At 38.8% G+C, this 22,503-nt stretch overlaps 1 protein-coding gene across 1 annotated transcript in view; it reads right to left on the bottom strand.

Annotated features, from left to right (window-relative positions):
• The window catches only part of MROH9 (maestro heat like repeat family member 9), a 99,705-nt gene that overhangs the window by 14,209 nt on the left and 62,993 nt on the right, over window positions 1-22,503 (bottom strand). Inside the window, exons 10-19 of the mRNA XM_007113047.3 lie at window positions 20,479-20,633; window positions 18,033-18,198; window positions 16,686-16,828; window positions 15,512-15,649; window positions 13,874-13,994; window positions 11,413-11,550; window positions 9,349-9,525; window positions 7,512-7,664; window positions 7,294-7,410; window positions 6,627-6,729 (exon numbers count right to left, since the gene is read on the bottom strand). Of these exons, the coding sequence (XP_007113109.2) occupies window positions 6,627-6,729; window positions 7,294-7,410; window positions 7,512-7,664; window positions 9,349-9,525; window positions 11,413-11,550; window positions 13,874-13,994; window positions 15,512-15,649; window positions 16,686-16,828; window positions 18,033-18,198; window positions 20,479-20,633 (1,411 nt within the window). The remainder of the gene's footprint in view (window positions 1-6,626; window positions 6,730-7,293; window positions 7,411-7,511; window positions 7,665-9,348; window positions 9,526-11,412; window positions 11,551-13,873; window positions 13,995-15,511; window positions 15,650-16,685; window positions 16,829-18,032; window positions 18,199-20,478; window positions 20,634-22,503) is intronic.

The following is a 22,503-nucleotide window of genomic DNA, read 5'->3' as shown; positions in this document are numbered from 1 at the left end:
GCTGTAGTCCTGTCTTGCTATTTGTTGGGCATAGGGTGTCCAGCACTGTAGGTTGCTGGTTGTTGAGTGAATCTGGGTCTTGGTGTTGAGATGGAGATCTCTGGGAGATTTTCACCGTTTGATATTACATGAAGCTGGGAGGTCTCTTGTGGACCAGTGTCCTGAAGTTTTTCTCCTACCTCAGAGACACAGCCCTGAAGCCTGGCTTTTGGGAGGTCTGAGGTCTTCTGCCAGCGTTCAGTGGGTGTTCTATAGGAGCATTTCCACGTGTAGATGTATTTCTGATGTATCTGTGGGGAGGAAGGTGATCTCCACGTCTTACTCTTCCGCCATCTTCGCTCCGCCCAAAAGAGACATTGAATCGCTTTAGTTCACAGAAAGTGAGAAGAATACGTCTACTCCAAAGAAGATTTCTGCTTTATCTTCAAAATACAGAAATATCCCTGGCGGTGACCGCGGCCAGTGACTCTCCTCAGGCAGCCAGCAGTGCGGGCCCTGGGCACCAGGCCCGCCCAGCAGCAAAGCAAGTGCGCAAGGCCAGCTCACGGCACAAGCCGCGGAGCCAGGAGGGCGGCGCGACCCGTCTGGCGCTGTGGGCCTGGAATTCTGCCTAGAATTGATTTTTGTGTAGGGTGTCAGGTAGGAATTTGTGTGTGTGTGTGTGTGTGTGTGTGTGTGTGTGTGTGTATTTCCATTGTCCTAGCACCTTTTATTAGACAGCCCATTATTTCTGATTTGATATATACTGCCAGTTCTGATCTTCATATCAGGTGTTTGTATATGTGTGGATCTGTTTCTAGGCTTTCTATTACAGTTCCACAGGTCTTGTCTTTCCTTGAGTGAGTAACGGATTGTCTAAAATTTGTTAGTTATATCTTCTTATGTTGGTCTTTTGCTCTTCCACATACATTTAGAATCAACTTGTCAAGATCTATGAAATTATCTGTTGGTATTTTTTATTATAACTGCATTGAACTTATTGATCAGTATTTCTCAGTAGGGGCTCTGAGGATTCTAGATAGGATAATTTGTGACTATCACTGTTACAATTATTACTGAATATTAAGCATACTCCTGTAACATTAAATGCATTAATGGACATTAAATGCTATACCAACCTGGAAGCAAGCTGGCAAGGGAGCTTGGGAGATGTAGACCATAGACGTCAGTTTTTGAGGCATAGAGAAATGTAAAACATAGTGAAGAATGGATTGGGAGCTGGAAGTCCTACAGTTAAGTGGATACTGTGCTGTAGTCCTGTCTTGCTATTTGTTGGGCATAGGGTGTCCAGCACTGTAGGTTGCTGGTTGTTGAGTGAATCTGGGTCTTGGTGTTGAGATGGAGATCTCTGGGAGATTTTCACCGTTTGATATTACATGAAGCTGGGAGGTCTCTTGTGGACCAGTGTCCTGAAGTTTTTCTCCTACCTCAGAGACACAGCCCTGAAGCCTGGCTTTTGGGAGGTCTGAGGTCTTCTGCCAGCGTTCAGTGGGTGTTCTATAGGAGCATTTCCACGTGTAGATGTATTTCTGATGTATCTGTGGGGAGGAAGGTGATCTCCACGTCTTACTCTTCCGCCATCTTCGCTCCGCCCAAAAGAGACATTGAATCGCTTTAGTTCACAGAAAGTGAGAAGAATACGTCTACTCCAAAGAAGATTTCTGCTTTATCTTCAAAATACAGAAATATCCCTGGCGGTGACCGCGGCCAGTGACTCTCCTCAGGCAGCCAGCAGTGCGGGCCCTGGGCACCAGGCCCGCCCAGCAGCAAAGCAAGTGCGCAAGGCCAGCTCACGGCACAAGCCGCGGAGCCAGGAGGGCGGCGCGACCCGTCTGGCGCTGTGGGCCTGGAATTCTGCCTAGACCCCCAGCAGCCCTCCGGCACTGGGCTCGCCCCACCCTGGCCCCAGGGTCGCGGCTCCGCCCCCTCCCCCGCCCCCGGGCTAGCAGCGAGGGGCGTGCCCTTTAGAGTTAGGGGGCGTGGTCTAGAAGAAACTACAATCCCCAGCAGGTCGTGCGCTGGTGCCGTGCAGGCTGCTGGGAGAATGGGTTTCCTCCTCTCTTCCCCAAATGTGTGGGGGCTGTCATTGACCTGGAGTAGCTGCAAAACCGAAGTCGCCGAATGATGATGTGAAATCGCCCGTCCGTTTCTGCCACGCCCGGGCGGTTACTGGCAGCGGCGGCCGCTTCTGCTGCTCCTCTCAGGCTGCTGCCGCTTTAGAGGCTTCTCCCTGAGCAAGCGCGTGCGAAGGACGGAGGACGCCGGACCATTCCTGTGAGTAACCTTCCCGCGCACGACTCGAACTTGGCCTTGCCATCCTCCCTTGAAGGCAAAGGAACCTCCCCACCCCGCGCTCCTCCCGGTCTTCGGAGGTCACGCGCGGACACCGGAGCCTGAGCTGGGTACCGGAGGACTGGGTCCTCTCCGGGTCCGTCCCCCCACCCCACCGCGGGTGGTTTCCCAAGTGTAAGTGCGAAGTGTTGGGCGTTGGGCTCTGGCCTCGGGGTGCACCCCAGCTGCACCTCTCAGGATTGGCAGCATCCCATCCTCTGCCGGACAGCACCCACCTGGTGCCCCATCCTTGAGCGATAAGCGGCTTTAGTTGTCTGGACGTTAAACCTTAAGCCTTGGTCGCCATCTGTGATGTGAGCGAGACGAGAGGGTATTGGAAAGAGCTCTTTCTGTGTTGAGTTGGGCTTTTCTTGCGATTGATTTTGAGCCAGACACCGCACGTCTTTTAAAAGAAAGACGGTTGCCTTTAGTTTCAAGCGTAAATAATGGATATTGGCAGATGTCCTTTTAGAACCAGAGTAAAGATAATCTCCTAAACACTTAAAAGATTTCTGGGTCATTATAATAGCGGTGAACTCAGTTACTTGCCCACGAACCTTTTATTTAAACCTGCAGTTTCTGCGTCAGAAACTAACTTTTCACTGGAAATTCATCAAGCTAGAATGGATAGGAATAAAATGAAACGGACTCTTCCAGTTTTGTTTAGTTTTGTTTTGCTTTATCTATTTCAATGATTATTTTTTCCTGACCTTCAAATCTTTGCTGTAGAATTGGAAGCTACAGCATGTTAATAGCATGTTAATGGTGCTGTAGTCCTGTCTTGCTATTTGTTGGGCATAGGGTGTCCAGCACTGTAGGTTGCTGGTTGTTGAGTGAATCTGGGTCTTGGTGTTGAGATGGAGATCTCTGGGAGATTTTCACCGTTTGATATTACATGAAGCTGGGAGGTCTCTTGTGGACCAGTGTCCTGAAGTTTTTCTCCTACCTCAGAGACACAGCCCTGAAGCCTGGCTTTTGGGAGGTCTGAGGTCTTCTGCCAGCGTTCAGTGGGTGTTCTATAGGAGCATTTCCACGTGTAGATGTATTTCTGATGTATCTGTGGGGAGGAAGGTGATCTCCACGTCTTACTCTTCCGCCATCTTCGCTCCGCCCAAAAGAGACATTGAATCGCTTTAGTTCACAGAAAGTGAGAAGAATACGTCTACTCCAAAGAAGATTTCTGCTTTATCTTCAAAATACAGAAATATCCCTGGCGGTGACCGCGGCCAGTGACTCTCCTCAGGCAGCCAGCAGTGCGGGCCCTGGGCACCAGGCCCGCCCAGCAGCAAAGCAAGTGCGCAAGGCCAGCTCACGGCACAAGCCGCGGAGCCAGGAGGGCGGCGCGACCCGTCTGGCGCTGTGGGCCTGGAATTCTGCCTAGAATTGATTTTTGTGTAGGGTGTCAGGTAGGAATTTGTGTGTGTGTGTGTGTGTGTGTGTGTGTGTGTGTGTGTATTTCCATTGTCCTAGCACCTTTTATTAGACAGCCCATTATTTCTGATTTGATATATACTGCCAGTTCTGATCTTCATATCAGGTGTTTGTATATGTGTGGATCTGTTTCTAGGCTTTCTATTACAGTTCCACAGGTCTTGTCTTTCCTTGAGTGAGTAACGGATTGTCTAAAATTTGTTAGTTATATCTTCTTATGTTGGTCTTTTGCTCTTCCACATACATTTAGAATCAACTTGTCAAGATCTATGAAATTATCTGTTGGTATTTTTTATTATAACTGCATTGAACTTATTGATCAGTATTTCTCAGTAGGGGCTCTGAGGATTCTAGATAGGATAATTTGTGACTATCACTGTTACAATTATTACTGAATATTAAGCATACTCCTGTAACATTAAATGCATTAATGGACATTAAATGCTATACCAACCTGGAAGCAAGCTGGCAAGGGAGCTTGGGAGATGTAGACCATAGACGTCAGTTTTTGAGGCATAGAGAAATGTAAAACATAGTGAAGAATGGATTGGGAGCTGGAAGTCCTACAGTTAAGTGGATACTGTATGTCCTTGTGTGATAGTTTATCCATTCCTTCTTTAGTTGGCTGAATTCATTCATCCATGATTTCTTCAAGAAAGTTTCATGGTAATGAACTTATGCTGAGTTTTTATGTTTTAGAAATGTTTTCTTATTATTTTTATAGTTGGATATAGTTTTGATGAGTATAAAATTCTTCAGTCATAATTATTTTCTACTTAGGATTTGTAGGCTCTATTCTACTATATTTTAGAGTTGAATACTGAAGTGGAGAAATCTAATGCCACATTTATTTATTTTGTAACGTATAGGTGACTTTTTTTTTGCTTAACTGCTCAAAGAATTCTTTAACTCTGAAGTTCCATAACTTTGTTAGGAAATGTCTTAATGTTTCATTCTGTATAAAATATTTCTTGAAAAATTTTTCCATCAGTATATTTAATCAAATTTTTTTTAGTTCTTAAATTCTATCTTTGAATACTTTTTTTTCTGTCTAATTGTTCATTTTTCTTCAGGGATATTATCTATGCATATTTGCATTTCTTTCATCTATCTTCTATATCTATCATTGCTCCCTAATTTTTCAAACTGTTTCTTGTTGGTTTATATTTTATTTTGCTAACATTTTTCAACCCTTTACTCCTTGTTCCTTACTGGGTTATCAGCAATATATATTTCCTCTTCCATTGGCTGCAATGTAGCTTTTTGCAATGGTTATATATTTTTTCTTACACTTTCCATCATGCTTTGAAAGCTTCTTTTTCTTTTTGAAATTCTCTATTTTGCCATTTATTTTCTTGAACATATTAATCAGTTTTTAAAATATATATCTCACATCTGTGTCAGATAATTTTAGTATCTAGATATCCTGATGTTCTCCTTCCATTGTTTATTTAAAAAAATTATTGGAGTATAGTTGATTTACAATGTTGTGTTAGTTTCAGGTATACAGCAAATCTCCTCCTAGAGTAATGAAAATAAAACAAAAATAAACAAATGGGGTCTAATTAAACTTAAAAGCTTTTGCAGAGCAAAGGAAACCATAAATAAAACAAAAAGACAACCCTCAAAATGCGAGAATATATTTGCAGAGGAAGCAACCAACAAGGGATTAATCTCCAAAATATACAAACAGCTCATGAAGCTCAACATCAAAAAAAACAAACAAACCAATCAAAAAATGGGCAGAAGATCTAAATAGACATTTCACCAAAGAAGACATACAGATGGCCAGAAAACACAAAGCACGTGAAAAGATGCTCAACATCACTAATTATTAGAGAAATGCAAAGCTTACTCTTCATGTGTTCCCACTATCCCATTATATATTCCCTGTGTGCTTATATCTTTAGATCTTTATTTTAAAAAGTTTTGGATTCATGAATATATTTACCATGATTTTCAACTACTCTGTAGAAACATTTTCTAAAATTTGATTTTCTTCTTTGTGGAAAGTTCCAGTGTAGAATTCAGAATAGCATGAATTCTTTATGGTTTGAAATAAAGTTCTTATAATACAGGGTTCTTTGTGTGTGTGTGTTCCTCTACTCCACTCTGATCAACACAGATCATGAACTGTAGTGCTGATCATAATACAACTTGTCTTCTACCCTGACTGATGACAGACTTTTCTGTACAAGTATAATGTGACTAAGTATTTCCTCATTCCTTGGGGCCCCAGCTATTTGAGGATGCCAAATGGGGTCAAGGGAAGATCCCACTACCAAGTTGGGAATTCACTTCCTATCATTCCAAATAAAGAATTATTAGTTTTGATCTTCATGCCGAGAATCTAAGGGGAAAAATCTGATTGGTCAGGTTTGTCCAAGGTCAAAAATTTTAGTTGTCTTCTTTTAGAATCTTCCTGCACTCCCAAACTTTATATTTTCTTCTTCAAACTTTATTGGATTTGGTAGCTCTTCCTCATCTGTTGTAGTCTGTGGTTATAGATGTTCATGTTTTGTTGAAGATGGCATTTAAAAAATGCATTATTCTTATTCTTTGGGGGGTGATTTTTAAGCAGTGAAGGAAAACTGCCGTGGTTTGCCACCATCTTAAATTTTGAAATTCATCCTGTTGAATGTACTTTGTATGATAATTTAATCACACAGTTATACCCACTGTATTATAAAGTAGAACTCTATACTCATCATATATTTTAACTTCTGTTCATCATAGATATCACCATGAAAGGTACTGTCCATCATAAAGAAAGCTTATAATTTTTTCAAGGAAAATTTCTAGCTGCTTACCCCATTCTTTACCTTTTAAGACAAATTAGGAAATTAGAATTGAATTTTACTTACCTATTAAAATAACTGATCCTCTTCTCAGATATGTTCTGGAACTCCTCAGGAATCCTAAGGTATCAGATATCAAATCTGTAATATATTTCTGATGAGAAATAAGCTGAGAATAAAAAAGGAAAAAAATTATCTTACTTCTTGAAAAAGCACATGTGCTCTCTCCAGAGAGGCTTTCAGGGAAAAGAACTTGGTTGCTTATACCAAATCAGGGCCAGTTTAAAACTTGGGGGTTTCTGTGTATGAACATTATTCTTTTGCTTGCAGGTATTATTCAGCTTATTACATGATATCCAAACTTTGGGTTTCCAACTTTTGCTTAACATCCTTCCATCCCCATTTGTCTACTGTTGCAGTTTATGCTGGTTTTCAGAGAACCAGCTCATTTGGCCATGGAAAAGAAATTCCAGCTTTTCTTTTGGTGATCTGAAATGTTGTTCCTACCTTTTCACTGCTCAAAGTAGGTAGGTTGGAGCAAGAAACGATAGATGAAAAATGTTGAGGAAAAGAGAGTGGAAAATTTTAATTTTCTCTTGTCTCAAGTTCTAACTATAATTGTTCATTTATCTTTTCTTTATATTCCTTGCTCATCATGCTTTTCATCACTTTGGATATCCTTTAAAGTTCCTTCTATAACTCTTGTGGTAGTAAACCCTGAGGGGTCACTTACAAGATTGTTACAGATGTTGAGCACTACCAGCTCAAAACTGTAATGTTCATCCTTGAGCAAATATGATGTTGACCATTTTAATTCTGAGGCACAGATTTCTAATGTATGTTTACATGCCTGTGAAGTAGAAAAAGGTCAGTAAAAATCTATTCATCTGATGTTACGTAAAGCACTGCGATTCTCAGCAAAACTAAGAAAAACAAAATCACAGGACTTACTTTAACTACTCTTGCCTCTGTATCTTCCAGAAACAGAATCAGAGGCACCAAGCCTCCGAAAATCACATCATTCAGCATCCATGTGCACTGACTCATGTCCCTGAGTAACTCACCAAAGTGTCGAATGGCCATACTCCGAATGCCTCCATTACTCTGAAATATGCACACAGAAAAGACCTCATCTGAGGATATTTATATATATGCACACATAGTATATACTATATATACTATGTATACATATATACACTATATAGTATATATATATTTATACGTATATATACTATATATGATGTGTATATATGTATATATATAATTATTATCATTTATTTTTAGAAAAGATTCACTTTGTGTCTAAGAAGTCTAAGGGTCTAAGAAGATTCACTTTGGGTCTAAACTTGTCTTTTGAGTTTAAAATAAGACTTGCTTACCAAAATTCAGATTACATTAAAGAAAATCCCCTGTGAAAAGTGAGTTTCTTAAATTTAGGAAGATAGTATTTAATAACATCCTAAAAATATAACATGTAAAAATCTATATAACTTGGAGATGATTTCTATAATAATACTTAGGGTAATGTGACCATGATGTCTTCAAATGCTGGAGGACTTTGCGGAATTGCCAGTGAATACCAATGCAAGTTCTTTGCATAATGGCATAGCACTAGGTTTCCAAGGGCTTACTTATGCCAAATAGGAAGGTGATTGGATTATAAAGATTCTAGAAGAGAAAAATTGCAAGTCAGAGGAAGAGGTTAATTTTTTTAAATATAATATCACCTTCAATTTTTAAAAAAAGTTTATGATTCCATTTTGAAAATAATTCTTTACATGGACATGCCAACTACTTATTAGCCATGTGAACTTGGCCAAATATTCATTTCAGTTTTCCTCAGTTTCCTTATACATAAACTGGATAATAGCAATAGAGTCTGTTAGAGGATTATGTGAAATTGCCCGTGTAAATCCCTTAAAATAGTGCCTGGTACAGAGTAACTGCTCAATACATTTTAGCCACTATTATTATTACTATTATTATCATTATGTCCTTATGAAAATCTTTTCTGCCACTGTTTCCTCTTTCTGTAATTTAATATTATTGGGCCTTTCTTCAATGAAATATGCAGAACTAAGTAGTTACAAATTTTGGCAAGATAATTTACTATGAAATAATTATCTGGTTCACAAACACTCATCAAAGCAATCTTTAAAAACAAATAGATTTCCCATAGCATACCAAAATGTTCTTGTTTATTAAAATACTATATTACTGTTGTCCAACTTTTCTGGAACACGTTTACCATAAAAAATGAGAATTTTCAAAATGCACAACTTTCTGATGAAATACTTTCTAATTAAAGTTTTCTATGAAAATATCATATTCATTTGGGGCATTACACATGTCAACTCTAATATCCATAATATGCCTGCTATTCACTCTATTTTACAGATGATGCACTAAGAGACTGAACCACCTGCTCAAGATTTCACAGCTAGTCAGTGGCAGCACAGGGATTTGAACCTAGGAAGTCCAGATTCAGGGTTAACAAACACAGCCACTAAACTATAATTCCTCTTTCATCTAAGAAAAGAGGCTACATTTTGATTCTCTTTTCCTATGGGCAGACTTTTCCAGGTTCTCATAGTGTAGTTTAAAAACAAACAAACAAACATAGAGCTTACTTGATTAATATTATTATCTCGGGGGAAAAAAAAGGTAGGTCTGCACAAAATGACTGCCTTTTGTTGACTTATTCTGGGATGTAATAGAATTGCCTTACCTGGGGCTTCAGCTTAATGATAAAACCTAATGATCTCACATATCTAACTGTGTAACTCACATGATCCATCAGAGGACAGTAGCTGCAAGCAATTCTGGTACACAGGGAGGAGTAGGTCACTTTGTCCAGTTTGCCTAAAAGTCTTCGAAGGGTCATCAAGGCCCGAATTACAACAGTCTTGTCTTGGGAAAGGAAGGCATCCAAGATGGATAGTAATAAGCTGCAGACATTTTCTATCTACATATAAAAGGAAGAAAACGGTGGGATTTAAGAACTAGAAGGAGACTTGAGGTAGCATTTGGTACGCACACCTCTGAGTTTGGGCAGAATGCAGTGATGTGCTGGAGCTAGCTTACAAGAGTCAATTGCCAAATTGTCAAAAATTTTGCAAGCTGATCATTAAAAAAAGTCACTATTAAAAATTAAATTTTATAAATTTAGAAATAAATAAAAACAATGGTAATAAATACTCAAGACTCATCACTTCCTGTTCTTTTGCTACATTTTGCTCTTTTATGCCTTTGAGGTTATTTACATGTATTGTATCTGTATGGTGGGGATATTAAATAATGATGTGCTACTGTGCATCTCCTCCGAAATCCATGTCTACTGATGTCCCTTTGATAGATTGAAATCATCCATAGTGGGAGTATTTACACCAGAGAAATTGGTCTTCTTTTCACCGAGCTGCTTGTTTAAACATTTACCAACACACCATTGTCAGTATAACCTCGAAACTAGGTGACAATGACCTGTTTGGACATGAGAGCCATTGAGCTGCTGAGCTAGGTCATGGGCATCAATTGCAGATCAGAGAAAAGCAGAATATCAGACAATTAAAGCATGAAAAGGAGACACCAAAGGAGAGAAAGAAAGCCTGGAAAGAAAGGAAGTAAAAGAAATAAATACTATTTGCCAAAATAACAGCCAGAGGACACTTTTGTCTGGCTGGAGTCTTTACCAATAGATAGTACATGAAACCTCAATCCAGATCCCTCTCCACTGTTTCTCTCCCACTTTCCTAGACAACTTTGTCACATTGTTAATCGCATTGGTAAGAGGACTAGAGAAGGCAATAAATAACTTTCTGTTTGCAATACATACTATTGATTTGTATGATTTATCTAAAGCAAATAAACTATGGTTCATTTCGTTCTAAATGCAAAATGAGTGCCCACTGACAGGCTTTATTTAAGCTTTCAGAGACTATGCTTAATGGATATACTAGGATTTATTATTAAACTTATTATTAAATCAGTAATAATTTATGGAATATCTACAGTCTCAGCATTGTGCAAGCTACTTTGAAATTTACAGAAGAATTACAACACATAGGTATATGCATTGACACAATCTTCCTGGAAGGCAAGAAGTAGTCACATGACTTAGTGGGAAATGATATAGGACAGTAGTTCTCAAGTTCAACCTGCATTAGAATTACCTGGAGGACTTTTGAAAACATAGATTGGTGGGCACAACCCCCATGATTTCTGATTCCATAGGCCTGTGATAGGGCCTGACAGTGTGCATTTTTAACAAATTTCCAAGAGACTCTGATGCTGTTGGTTCAAGAGTTTTAGGTAGAGAGCCATAAATATGAAATATTATATAAGCAAGTGCTTATAGTTGGTGTGGCCCTGAAAGGGATGAGGCTGCTACAGACCAGAATATCCAGTGAAATTTGACTTGAGCTGATCATTGGAAAATAAGAAAAATGTGAATGGGTGAAGGAGGAAAGTGATCTAAAGGAAGAAAAAGGTTGAGCGAGTGCTCTGAGACAGGAATTAATGTGTATGCATGTGTGTATGTTGGAGTGGAAAATAACGTATGTGTGGTTTAGAGTGTAACAAGAGTGTTCATGTAGGGCAATGCTGATAAATTCTGAGTGTAATGAGTGATTTTCTGGGAAAAATATAAATAAAGTGATAAAACCAATAAATTGACTTAACACATCCTTTCCATTCAACCCAGTTTCCTTATTGATAAAACACTCAGCTTTGGTATTGTGTTAGTGATGTATAAACTAAAAAATAATCAATGTTTTGTCAGTAAGGATACTGTTATACCAAATCTCAGATTATGACTTCGATGGTGCTAGCAGACACAAATCACACACACACATACCTCATTGATAACTGGTGCCATGCTGGCAATTTTCTGAAGGCTCAGTTTGCTAACTGCAGGATCAGAGTCATTGACCCAGTTTCTGAAGAGAACCAAAAATTCTTCTGGGAATGGGTCCTTGAAGAAATTATTGAGAAGCTAAAAGAAAACAATTAAATTCATAGGTAGAGTAATGGCCAGGCATTCTTTTTGCTTCAGTCATAAAAATCAAGACATTTTCAGTAAAACAAACACAAATCACACTAAAACTCTAAATACTTACACATATTTTACATATATTTCTGTGCCCATAGAGGGAAGGGGAAGTAGCAGATGGAATAGGAAATACATGCTTTGTTTTATATATATGATGAAAGAAATTTTCACATGTGGAATAACACAGTTTATGTTAACTTTTTATACTTTTATGTTGCCTCATCTTTATCTTAGAGACCTGGAAAACCTTGGTGCCTAATAGCATTAATATGCTTACTTATTCGTTTTCTACCATATAATGCATACAATAGTCTTAAAATTATGATATCAACACATATAACATCAGTAAACCTCCTGAGGAAAAATAAATATTTCTTTACAGATTTTTTTTGTCCTTGCAATTTATCTCACTAAGGATGTACAAAGCACAGTGTTCATATGTTACTTGATCTTTCACAAATCTGTGGGGTGTGTATATGTGGGTGTGTGTGTGTGTGTGTGTGTGAGAGAGAGAGAGAGAGAGAGAGAGAAAGAGAGAGAGAAGCATACAATTCACTGAGAAAGACACTAAGATCATAATAGTTAAATAGGTAAAGGAAAGATCAGGTTGTTCATAATATGGAACTTTAATTTATAAATAATAATATTTTAAAAATGTTCAAACTCTCTAAAATTGTAAACAATAAGTACAAATCAAATCACCCCACAGGACATCACGTCTTCCTCTCACATTGGAAAGCTTGTTTATGGTGGCGAGAGTGCCGTGGGGTAAGCATACCCATGAGCTGTGTGGGGAGCTCTGATTGGCACTGCTTTCCAGATAGCTGTTTGGCATTAAAAATCTTAGCCTTGAGAATGTTTATACCCTTTGGTTGTTATTTCAGATTCTTGGAATCTATTAGAAGAAAATAATCTAAAATACCAAAAGAAAGAAGATTTAGGCACAAAGATGTAAACTTGATTACTATTTATATCAGTAGAACTTGATTGCTATTTATATCAGTAGAAAACTAGAAATAACAAATATATATAAATAAATGGCATAGGCATTGGTAATACTGTCTTAGGCATCACTGGCTGATAAGACCAAAATAAGGTAAAATGCATAGATTGTGTGTTCAGAACAACAAAAGGGCAAGGGACCTCACAGTTGGACTGGACAGTTGACGATTGCCCAGAAATTCTAAACAGAGAAAGTGATGGGAGAGTGTGGTCATTGCTGAGTTCCTGGAAAAACAGGCATGCCAACCTCCAGTAGCAGGAAGCATTACATTCATGATGAGAGAGGCAGCTAGGTTTCCATCAGGTATATTAATGATGCTTACATAAATCTTATGTAGTTTGTAAATTTCTTTTAAATGTAGCATTTTATGGGAGGGATTTTGTATCTCATGTTTAGACCTATTTGGTGTTTGTACATACTTAAAGGGTAGTACAATAAAAATAATGAGTCACATAATAAAATAATGAGAGGTTCAAATGGATTAAGAAAGTTAGAAAAATACTGGTGATTTGCTACTGCAATGTTAAGTTAAACTAATTCATGTATCCTTGTGAAAACTTTAGAAGTATATAGTATAGTGTATGGGAATGCCTTTTATAGTTTATTAACTATTTTGACATGAAGTTTGAAATGTCAAACTTTTGGAAATATTTGGCATCGTACCTTAGATCAATACTTCCTTATTACATATTACTTTTATGGAAAATTAGATTTGACTCAGATAATTTCAATTTATAGAACTTTTTACATGCCTTTTGTAAGCAAAAGTACTGCCTCAATTTGCTTGACTCTAGTATGGCATTCCAATATTTGATGTAATATTCATATACAAAGTAATATAGTTCTATATCTTCATGTTACCCAGTTATTTAGCCCATTCCTTTTTTCCCCTAGACAGTCTGAAGTATTGTTTAGACACTAGATGTTACCTACCACCTTTAGTAAACTTAATTATCCCTATATACTTTAAGAAGCTTATAGAGAAATATGAACTAGGACTACAAAAATAATTAGTCTGTGCAAATCCACACCCCCTAGGAAACTACAAAGGCCAACTCCTGAAACAGTCTAAAGGGACAGCCCTCTCATAACTCAGATCTATCTTCGCCTTACGCCCCTCAGCTTCAGATATCTGTTATTGTCTTAACTTTTGGTAAGAATCAATATTCAGAGAGGGAGACAAAATGTTAGAGAGTTGATTTAAGTTTGGATAAGGAAAGGGAATGAGAACTTGGTTGTTCGCAGTCTCATAATAAAACTCACTTCAGTGAGGAATATTATTGTGATGACGTTGTCTTCTGACCTTCTAGGACCTTCCACTGAGAGCTTGTAGAGATAATGCAAGGTGTCTGGAAACTGTGGAAAGTTATAGTCACTGAGAGTTCTGTAAAGAAGAATAAAGCACTGAATTAGCAAAGAACATGAAAACACTTTCTGCATCAGCAAATGCTAATGGTAGAAAAGAGGGAAACATTATCCTCATATTTTGTATCACCAGATAAAAAGAAAGATACTCTTGACTATTCCTTAATCCAAGGTAAACTGCGGGCTGATTATGAATTCTACACAGACTCTGCAGAATTATACATGCCAGGATCACTGATAACATCTCTTTCCTTAACATCACTCCTCTTTCTTATCTCTCCTATCCTGTGCCACAGTACAGACTGCCCTGTATTACTACAAGTTCCCATCCATGCCTGACCAAACGGAGAAAACATAAATAGTGCAAAATAAATATCTTGGCAATCCAAGATGGTCACACAGGTCACCTTTGTGATTTTAGACCAAGTCCTTCCTTTGAATGATATAATGAAGAAGAGAATATGGGGCTATCCTGGATTATTAAAGAGAAGAGGTGGTGAGGCCTGATTCACTGAGCCATTCCCTATAACACACTTGGGCAGTGACCAGGCTCACAGCTGTCCTGCCATGCTGGCCTAGACCAGATTGGCAGGACTGGGAAGGGTGATGTAACAGAGATTCCATTTGAACACTCCAGGCGATGAAGCACTAAACTAGTGCTTCTTAAATTTGAATGTGCATACAAATCAACTAGGGATCTTGCTAAAATGTAGATTCTGATTCAGTGGGTTTGGAGTGGGCCTTGAGATTCTGCATGTTTCACTCCCAGGTGATGCTGTTGCTGCTGGTGTGTGGACTACACTTTGAGTAAGAAAATTCAAATGTACTAAGGTACTGAGGATAGAATGACTCTATCTGCACGGTGGAGACGTATTACACTTTTACAAAATAAGATGTGTTCTTGAAATCTATGTGCAAATAAAATGTTGGTTTAAAAGCACCAAAAGCCCAGAAACCATATAGACTGTATTTTCTGAGTCAGTCACAACTTCAAATGGTCTATTATGTTGTCAAGGCCATGTATTGTGATTCTTGATCAGAAAATCTGATTCCTATAATCAGAAGCTTGCTATTCACTAATGGGCTAACTAGAAAAACAACAACAACAACTTTGTGGTACAAGGAAAATAAAAGTCCTCTTCTATTACACTTTCCCAAATTTGTCTCATTGGGTACAGGTTTTTACCAGACCTCTTTAAAGTGGGAGCACATGTCTGATGCCTGCAGAGGAGGAATCAGTTAACAACAGAGGAAGGAAAAAGCAGATTCACCTCTAGTTCTCCATATCTGAGAGAGAAACCTGTTCTGTGAAGGGAGAATAATTTGGTATCTATATCACTAGGTAAGAGAGCAAGGCAAGGAAAAGTAAAACCCCCCAAAATAAGTGAAAAAGTAGAAGTCAAATGGCAATTCAGATCATTAGGAGAGATTTGGAAGTTGGAGTGGATATTGACTGTGTTCCCACAGTGGCTTAGTTGAAGAAAGATGAAACAGGTGGGAAAGAGACAGAACATTTCTCAATGCCCCTGTTCTTACTTGGCAACAAGGTAGACTCCATGATGGTAAAACAGTGCTTGGGAAAACTGGTTCCAGCAATTCTTTCTCTTTAGAGCAATATCCACTTGTTGCAGTCCAGAACAATTCAGCAGAACTCTCAGTGCATCTCGAGCATAGCTAAGGTCCCAAAGAAGAGGAGAGTCATCACCTGCAAGTGGCCTTCACATAACTGGATGCAAGTGACTATTTGCCTTTTCATTCTATGTTGGGCAGGATGCCAGTTTGGGGAAAGGGGGGTGTTTCAAAGGAAAAGACCATTAAATGCTCTTCATCTCCCCTGATTAACAGGACATGGGATGTGGGGTTAAACTGAAATTGTAGCATGTAAAATCTAGGATTAATCATAGAGCAGCTTATTAGTTTATTCATTTATTAAAAGCTTATTAGCAAAAGATGTTAAGTGATGTGAAGACATGTTAAAGGTGCCTGTTGATTGTCTTCTTTGGATGCTTTAAATAAATAGAATGCATGCTTATCTACTTGGGATGATTTGGTGTATGTCTGCTTGAAAGACAGAGAGTGGATTAAATATCTTAATGGGACTGATTGTGTTTTAGAGTCCTGCCTGGCTTAGAAGTCCACACCAGATGAGGGCAAATAGCAGAAAGTTGGGTCCTGATTTCCCTGGAGAGCAGGAAAGCTTACTGTAATCTCTTGGGCAAAAGAGAAGAACCGAACCTTACCTTATGTGGACAGAATGACTGCATGCTGTCATAAGCCCACACTTCACATCACCAACCACAAAATAAATTTACAGTTCACAAAGCACATTTGTGCACATTATATTTACCTTACACGTAATTTACCCTGAGAGATCACTATCAGAGTAAATGGCAGAGCTAGTACATGTCCGGTTTGGGACCTATTGCTCCCCCCTACTCTCTCTCTGCGTGGTGGCTTCCCTTTGTGGCAGGAATAAACCGTGTTCTGTGGGAGTGGTTTTTTATATACTTCATACACATTCAGGGAAGGTCCCAGCTTACTTCTAGATACTTAGGATAGTTACTTTTCCAAAGGCATCCTACCCTGCAGAGGAGAGAAAACTGTAATAAATGAATATACTGCACAAGGGATTATATAGTTCCACATGAACCCAAGGGAGTAGAAATATTTGACAGCTGGAAGCTCATTTCTTATATCACTAGTGTCTCACAAAGTCCTGTCCTCTGTCATCAGTCTCAGGTTGCTGGCGTAAAAGAGTTGAAGCATGAGGGCCATCAAGAGCTGGGGGAAAAGCTGGGCCACCGCTTTCTTGTAAGAACCAATAGGCAGCAATGTGCACAGGGCCTGGGATGCCTATAAGGGAAGGAAAAAGGAGTCAAGAATGTAACCATCTCCCTTTAAACCCAGTCAGCAGTGGTGAGGTGGGTGGAAAGGCAGGGACTCTGCAAGTCCTCCCCCAAATTCCTTGAAGGAAGGCTGCAGGGACTCTGCAAGTCCTCCCCCAAATTCCTTGAAGGAAGGCTGAAGCATGCATGTGTATTCATTCATTCAATAACAGTTACTCCGTCCATTTTGAAGCAGAAACTGTGCCAAGCATTCTCTGGCCATGGGCTCCCAAATCACTATCAACAGTGCCTGGTTGCCAAACCAGCAGGAAGCAAGCTGATTCCCAAGGAAGGCATACCTCCCAAGGCTCCATGTCTATGTGGTCATGAAGAATAGTCTTACCAATAACCCAGGTCCTCCCAATGATTCAACAATCCAGGGCAGTGAAATATTTACGGAGGGGCATGCCAGGTCACTAACAAATTGTTTGGTCTACTGACCACTACAATACCCACTCTATCAGAGAAACACATCTCACCACCTCACATTTGTGGAGCATTATCCATTTTTTCCCCTATTATATCTCTGTAAGACTTGAATTTACTCCCAGGAGTGGCGATTTGGGTGCTTGGGAGATATACAATGATGGACACAAATGAGATTAGGCCTTCACATGCCTATCAAGAGTCTGTGTGATCTGGTTGGTGGCTACCTCTCTGATACCATCTCCTACACCTTCACCCTTGCTCAGTACTCTCCAGATGTTTTGGCCTCCTTGCTTCACTGATATACCAGGTAAGCTCCCATCACCACGTGGCTTTTGCCCTTCTCTCTGTCTAGAAATCTCATGCCCAGATATCTGCAAGGATCACTCCCTCACCTCATTCAGGTCTCTGATTCGATGTCACTAGAGCAGAGAGACCTGCCCTGACCAATTTACCTAAACCTTCCCTGCCACTTTCTTTTCCCCACCCCACTTTATATCTCTTCTAAGTTTTATATCATCTGACACATAACACATTTTTTTGGTTCATTGTCTGTGTCTCTTACAAGAATGTAAGCTTCATGATCGAGGTGTGGCATGTAGTAGGCACTCAATAAATAATGTGTTGAGTGAATGAATGAGAGCCAGATTGTGTCAAGGAAGTATGACTGAGACTGTGAGCAGATAGGGATTTTCACGACTAAGAAAACAACACCAGGAAAAAGAAACACTCATTGTATTATTTACCGCCACGGGCATCATATTGGTAGTGTCAAGAGAGAAATGTCTTCTTTCCGTTATTCTTTCTTCCATTGCCCCAGGCTTTCCTTTCAGTATCAACAAGATTGTCTTCAGCACAAGTGGAGCCACACTTGACTCAGAACCAGCCGCCTGCCACATCAGCATCAAAGTGCTGCAAATACAGCCCCCATCCCCAATAATGAAAATCATATGTTTTTCATTTCCTACTCAACACTGTGACACAAATCAGGAAAAGAGTCTTGGTTTTACATCTTTATAGTGCAAAGAAACTGCAGACAAGTCCAAAACTAACTGATATTCCCATTTCCAAATGATCCCATTAAGTTTCTTGTCCTTGAAAACAAAGGAAGAATTTCATTATGGTCTTGTGGAAAATACAGACTGTAAGCCTGCAAGTTCATTTCCTACTGCTATTTAAATATCTGTCCAGCTCAATATCAGGAACTGATCAGCTTTCTGTACTCCATACTCTTCCCTCCCACCTTGTGACCTTGTTTGTCTAGGGATGAGAGTATTTAAAAAATGGTACGGAAATACAAATTAATATATAAATAAATATATCAATTTAAAAAACTAGGTAAAAAGCTAACTAAATTTTTAAAAAACTACATAACTTAAAAATTAGAAAATTAAATTTAAAAACTAAGCCATTTTCCCAAATGTCACACATATAGTCAGTGACACAGATGTAACTAGAACCCTGGCTTCTCAATCTCCAATTCCCGAGCTCCTTTCCCTACATACCTGTCACACTTCAAGATTATTCTTACTATTGCTCATCTTAAAAACTGCTATATGTCAAGCCATGCTGGGTTCTGAACTCTGTCATTCTTTCTCTTTGCATTTAGGTTCCTAATATGGGGGCCTGGTCCCTCAGTACATGGACACACCTATCTCTCTAGAACCCCAGTACTCAATTGCTTTTATCTGCAGGGCTTCTTCATAGTACCATGCTTAGAACCACATGGATATCAAATCTCTCAAGCCCTGTCTCATTCTCTTACCTCTTTTTTTTTAATGCGCAGGCTCAGCGGCCATGGCTCACGGGCCCAGCCGCTCTGCGGCATGTGGGATCTTCCCGGACCGGGGCACGAACCCGTGTCCCCTGCATCGGCAGGCGGACTCTCAACCACTGCGCCATCAGGGAAGCCCCTCTCTTACCTCTTGATCACACCTTCTTTGTTTCTCTGTTTAAGTTTACCTACAAATCCCAGTTTTTCTACCTCAATCCTCACCTACTATTGCACAAGACCTGCTAGTGACTATTTTAATTTTCACCTAATTCTAATTATGTTTGCTTTCTGTACCTCCTCAGTACACACTGTTTGTAATGGATTCATTGGCAGCTTTTATCTTATATCCATGTGGGTATATTCACTCTCCTCAACAAAATGCTTGAAGTCTGGTAATACTTTACACACAGTGGGTACTTAGTTCCTGAATGAGAAAACACTGAGTCTTATGAATATTTTTAGTTTCCAAGAATTTTCTAAATAGTAAAATACTTTGTGAGTTTAAGCTTCCTAAAAAATACAATCTTTAAGTTGGAAATAGAAAATTGGTCATATAATTGGTTTAGCATTTTGTTGATTTCATTGCCCTCTTACAGACATTAACTAATTTAATCCATATAACAGCTTTATAGATGAAAAGAACTTTCCTCACTTCACAGTTGAGGAAATTGAGGATCAAGGAGTTTATGAAACTTACATAATGTCACACAGGATATAAGGGTCAAGGCTGGGATGCAATTCATTTTCATTTGTTTCCAAAGCCCGAATCCTTTCCATAATGTAATTTCCTGCCTTTTATACTGTTAATAGTAGAGAAGTAATACCTTCCCTTCCAATGTACAAACTATAGAAATGGAGTGGTGTGATTTAATAAGCTCCTCTAACGTGGCTGTTAGATTCATAGTGTCACGTAGGCTCACCTTGGCATACTTTCTTCTTAAATATTTCTCATGACCCTGGATCATGAATTTCAGATAAAGAGTTAAGGGACAGGGACAGGTAAAATTCCCAATTATACCTGGGAATTTTAAATGTTTTATTATTTTATTGGTGGTTGGAAATATCTTATGTCTGTCCTTCATAAATGAGAAAAAACTATGAATTTTATCACACGTGGGGAAAAAAACCATTATAACTTTGAGAAGAGGTTTTTCAATGTGGGATATGCAGCAGAACACAATTTAAATCCTCAGATAAATAATAGCAACAATTATGATTTCTTGATGGTCTACTGTGTGCCACATATTTTATGAAGATATGAATACTATAGATGATCTTATTTAAGCCTTACAATCATCCTGTGTGGTACAAAAATAGATATTGTCTTTCAGAAAAAAAGAAGCCAGATCTGATTTGTTCAGGTCTGTCTGACTCTGGAGACTGAACAAACTCTGTGGAAGGGGTGAGAGGGGCCTTACTTGTCTGCTGGGACTGGGTAGTCCATAAGTTGAAAGATGACCTTCTTTGGTGAAGTACGTGTCAACAAGGTAATGACCCTCAACATAGCTTGCTTCGAAATGGGAGAAGCATTTCCACACAATTGCTTATAAATAACATCCACAATTTTAGACACCTGGAAAAGCAATTTCACAGGTCAACAAGAGTCTCTCGTTGCACAGCCACCTCTAACCGAGGCATTTCTTAGACAAAAGAATTCAGTCCTTCTCAGAATGACCAAGGCAGCAATTAACACACAAATAAGCACTAGAGGAAAGCATATTTATGTGCATTACTACACAATGAAAATGTTTATTTGGATGAGAAACATATGCATTTATTTGTTTCTTCCGATTTTATTGAGATATAATTGTCGTAAAGCACTGTATAAGTTTAAAGTGTATAGCATAACGATTTGACTTACATACATCGTGAAATTATTACCACAATAAGTTTAGTGAACATCTATCACCTAATATAGATACAAAATAAAAGAAAAAGAAAATATTTCCTTATGAAGAGAACTCTTAGGATTTACTCTCAGTAACTTTCATATATAACATAAAGCAGTGTTAATTACATTTATCATGCTGTGCATTATATCCCTAGTACTTATTTATCTTCTAACTGGAAATTACCCTTCCCACCAGCCTCTGGTAACCACAAATCTGATCTCCTTTTCAATGAGTTTATTTATTTTTGAAGTATAATTAACCTATAACACTATGTTAATTCCTGGTGCACAACATAGCGATTCTGTATTTCTATACATTACAAAATGTTCACCACGATAAGTGTAGTTACCATCTGTCACTGTGCAAAGATATTATATTATTCTTGATTATATATGTTTCCCATACTGTACATTTCATCCCCATTACTCACCAGAGTCTATGTCTCCAGGTGAGTCCAAGTTGCCTCCTGCCTCTCTAGGAGGCTCTCCAAGATCAGTAAGTGGGTCTGACCCAGGCTCCTTTCAAATTACTGCTTCTGCCCTGGTCTTGTGGAGCATGTGAGGTTTACTCTGTCCCCTTTAAGAGTGAAGTCTTTGTTTCTTAGAGCCCTCTGGCTCTCCTGAAAGCAAGCCCCACAGGCCTTCAAAGCCAGATGTTCTGGGGGCCCATCTTTCTGGTGCAGGACCCCCAGGCTGGGTAGACCAATGTGGTGTTTAGACCCCTCTCTCCTTGGGCAGAGCCTCTGAAATTGTGATTATCCTCCTGTTTGTGGGTCGCCTCCTTGGGGGTGTGGATATTGACTATACAGTGTCTCTGCCCTTTCTACTCATCTCATTGTGCTTCCTTCTTTACAGCTTTAGTTGTAGATTTTTTCTCCTAGTTTTCTGGTCTTTCTCATCAATAGTTGCTCTGTAAATAGTTGTAATTTTGGTGTACCTGTTGGAGTAGGTGAGCTCAGGGCCCTCCTATTCTGCCATCTTGGCTGCCTACCAATCTATGCATTTATGGATAGTGGGAGAATACCCATTTTTTTAAAAAAAGGTTTATTTTGGATGGGTAGACTTTATTGTATAAAACATATAAGCTCAATTCAGAAAGCATATGTACAATATAATTCAAGTCCTTTAAAAAGAAAGTCAAAATAATGGAACAGAATAACAACAGAACAATATACTTCTGAAAACATTTTGACAATTAAAGGAGATATGAATCTATATTTTGAAGGAGTGAACTATGTGTTGAGGGAATGGACTAGAATGGTAAACACTGAATTATAATCTTTCAAATTTTCATTATGGTCTCCAAGTTAGTTTTATTTTTCCCCTTTTCATTCACTTTTTCCTTGTTTTCTGGCTTTATTCTTTTTTAAAAAAATTATTATTATTTTTAACATCTTTATTGGAGTATAATTGCTTTACAATGGTGTGTTACTTTCTGCTTTATAACAAAGTGAATCAGTTATACATATACATATGTTCCCATATCTCTTCCCTCTTGCGTCTCCCTCCCTCCCACCCTCCATATCCCACCCCTCTAGTTGGTCACAAAGCA

Source organism: Physeter macrocephalus, chromosome 4, assembly GCF_002837175.3.
Source record: "Physeter macrocephalus isolate SW-GA chromosome 4, ASM283717v5, whole genome shotgun sequence".
NCBI lineage: Eukaryota > Metazoa > Chordata > Mammalia > Artiodactyla > Physeteridae > Physeter > Physeter macrocephalus.
This window is presented reverse-complemented; position numbering and strand designations above follow the sequence as displayed.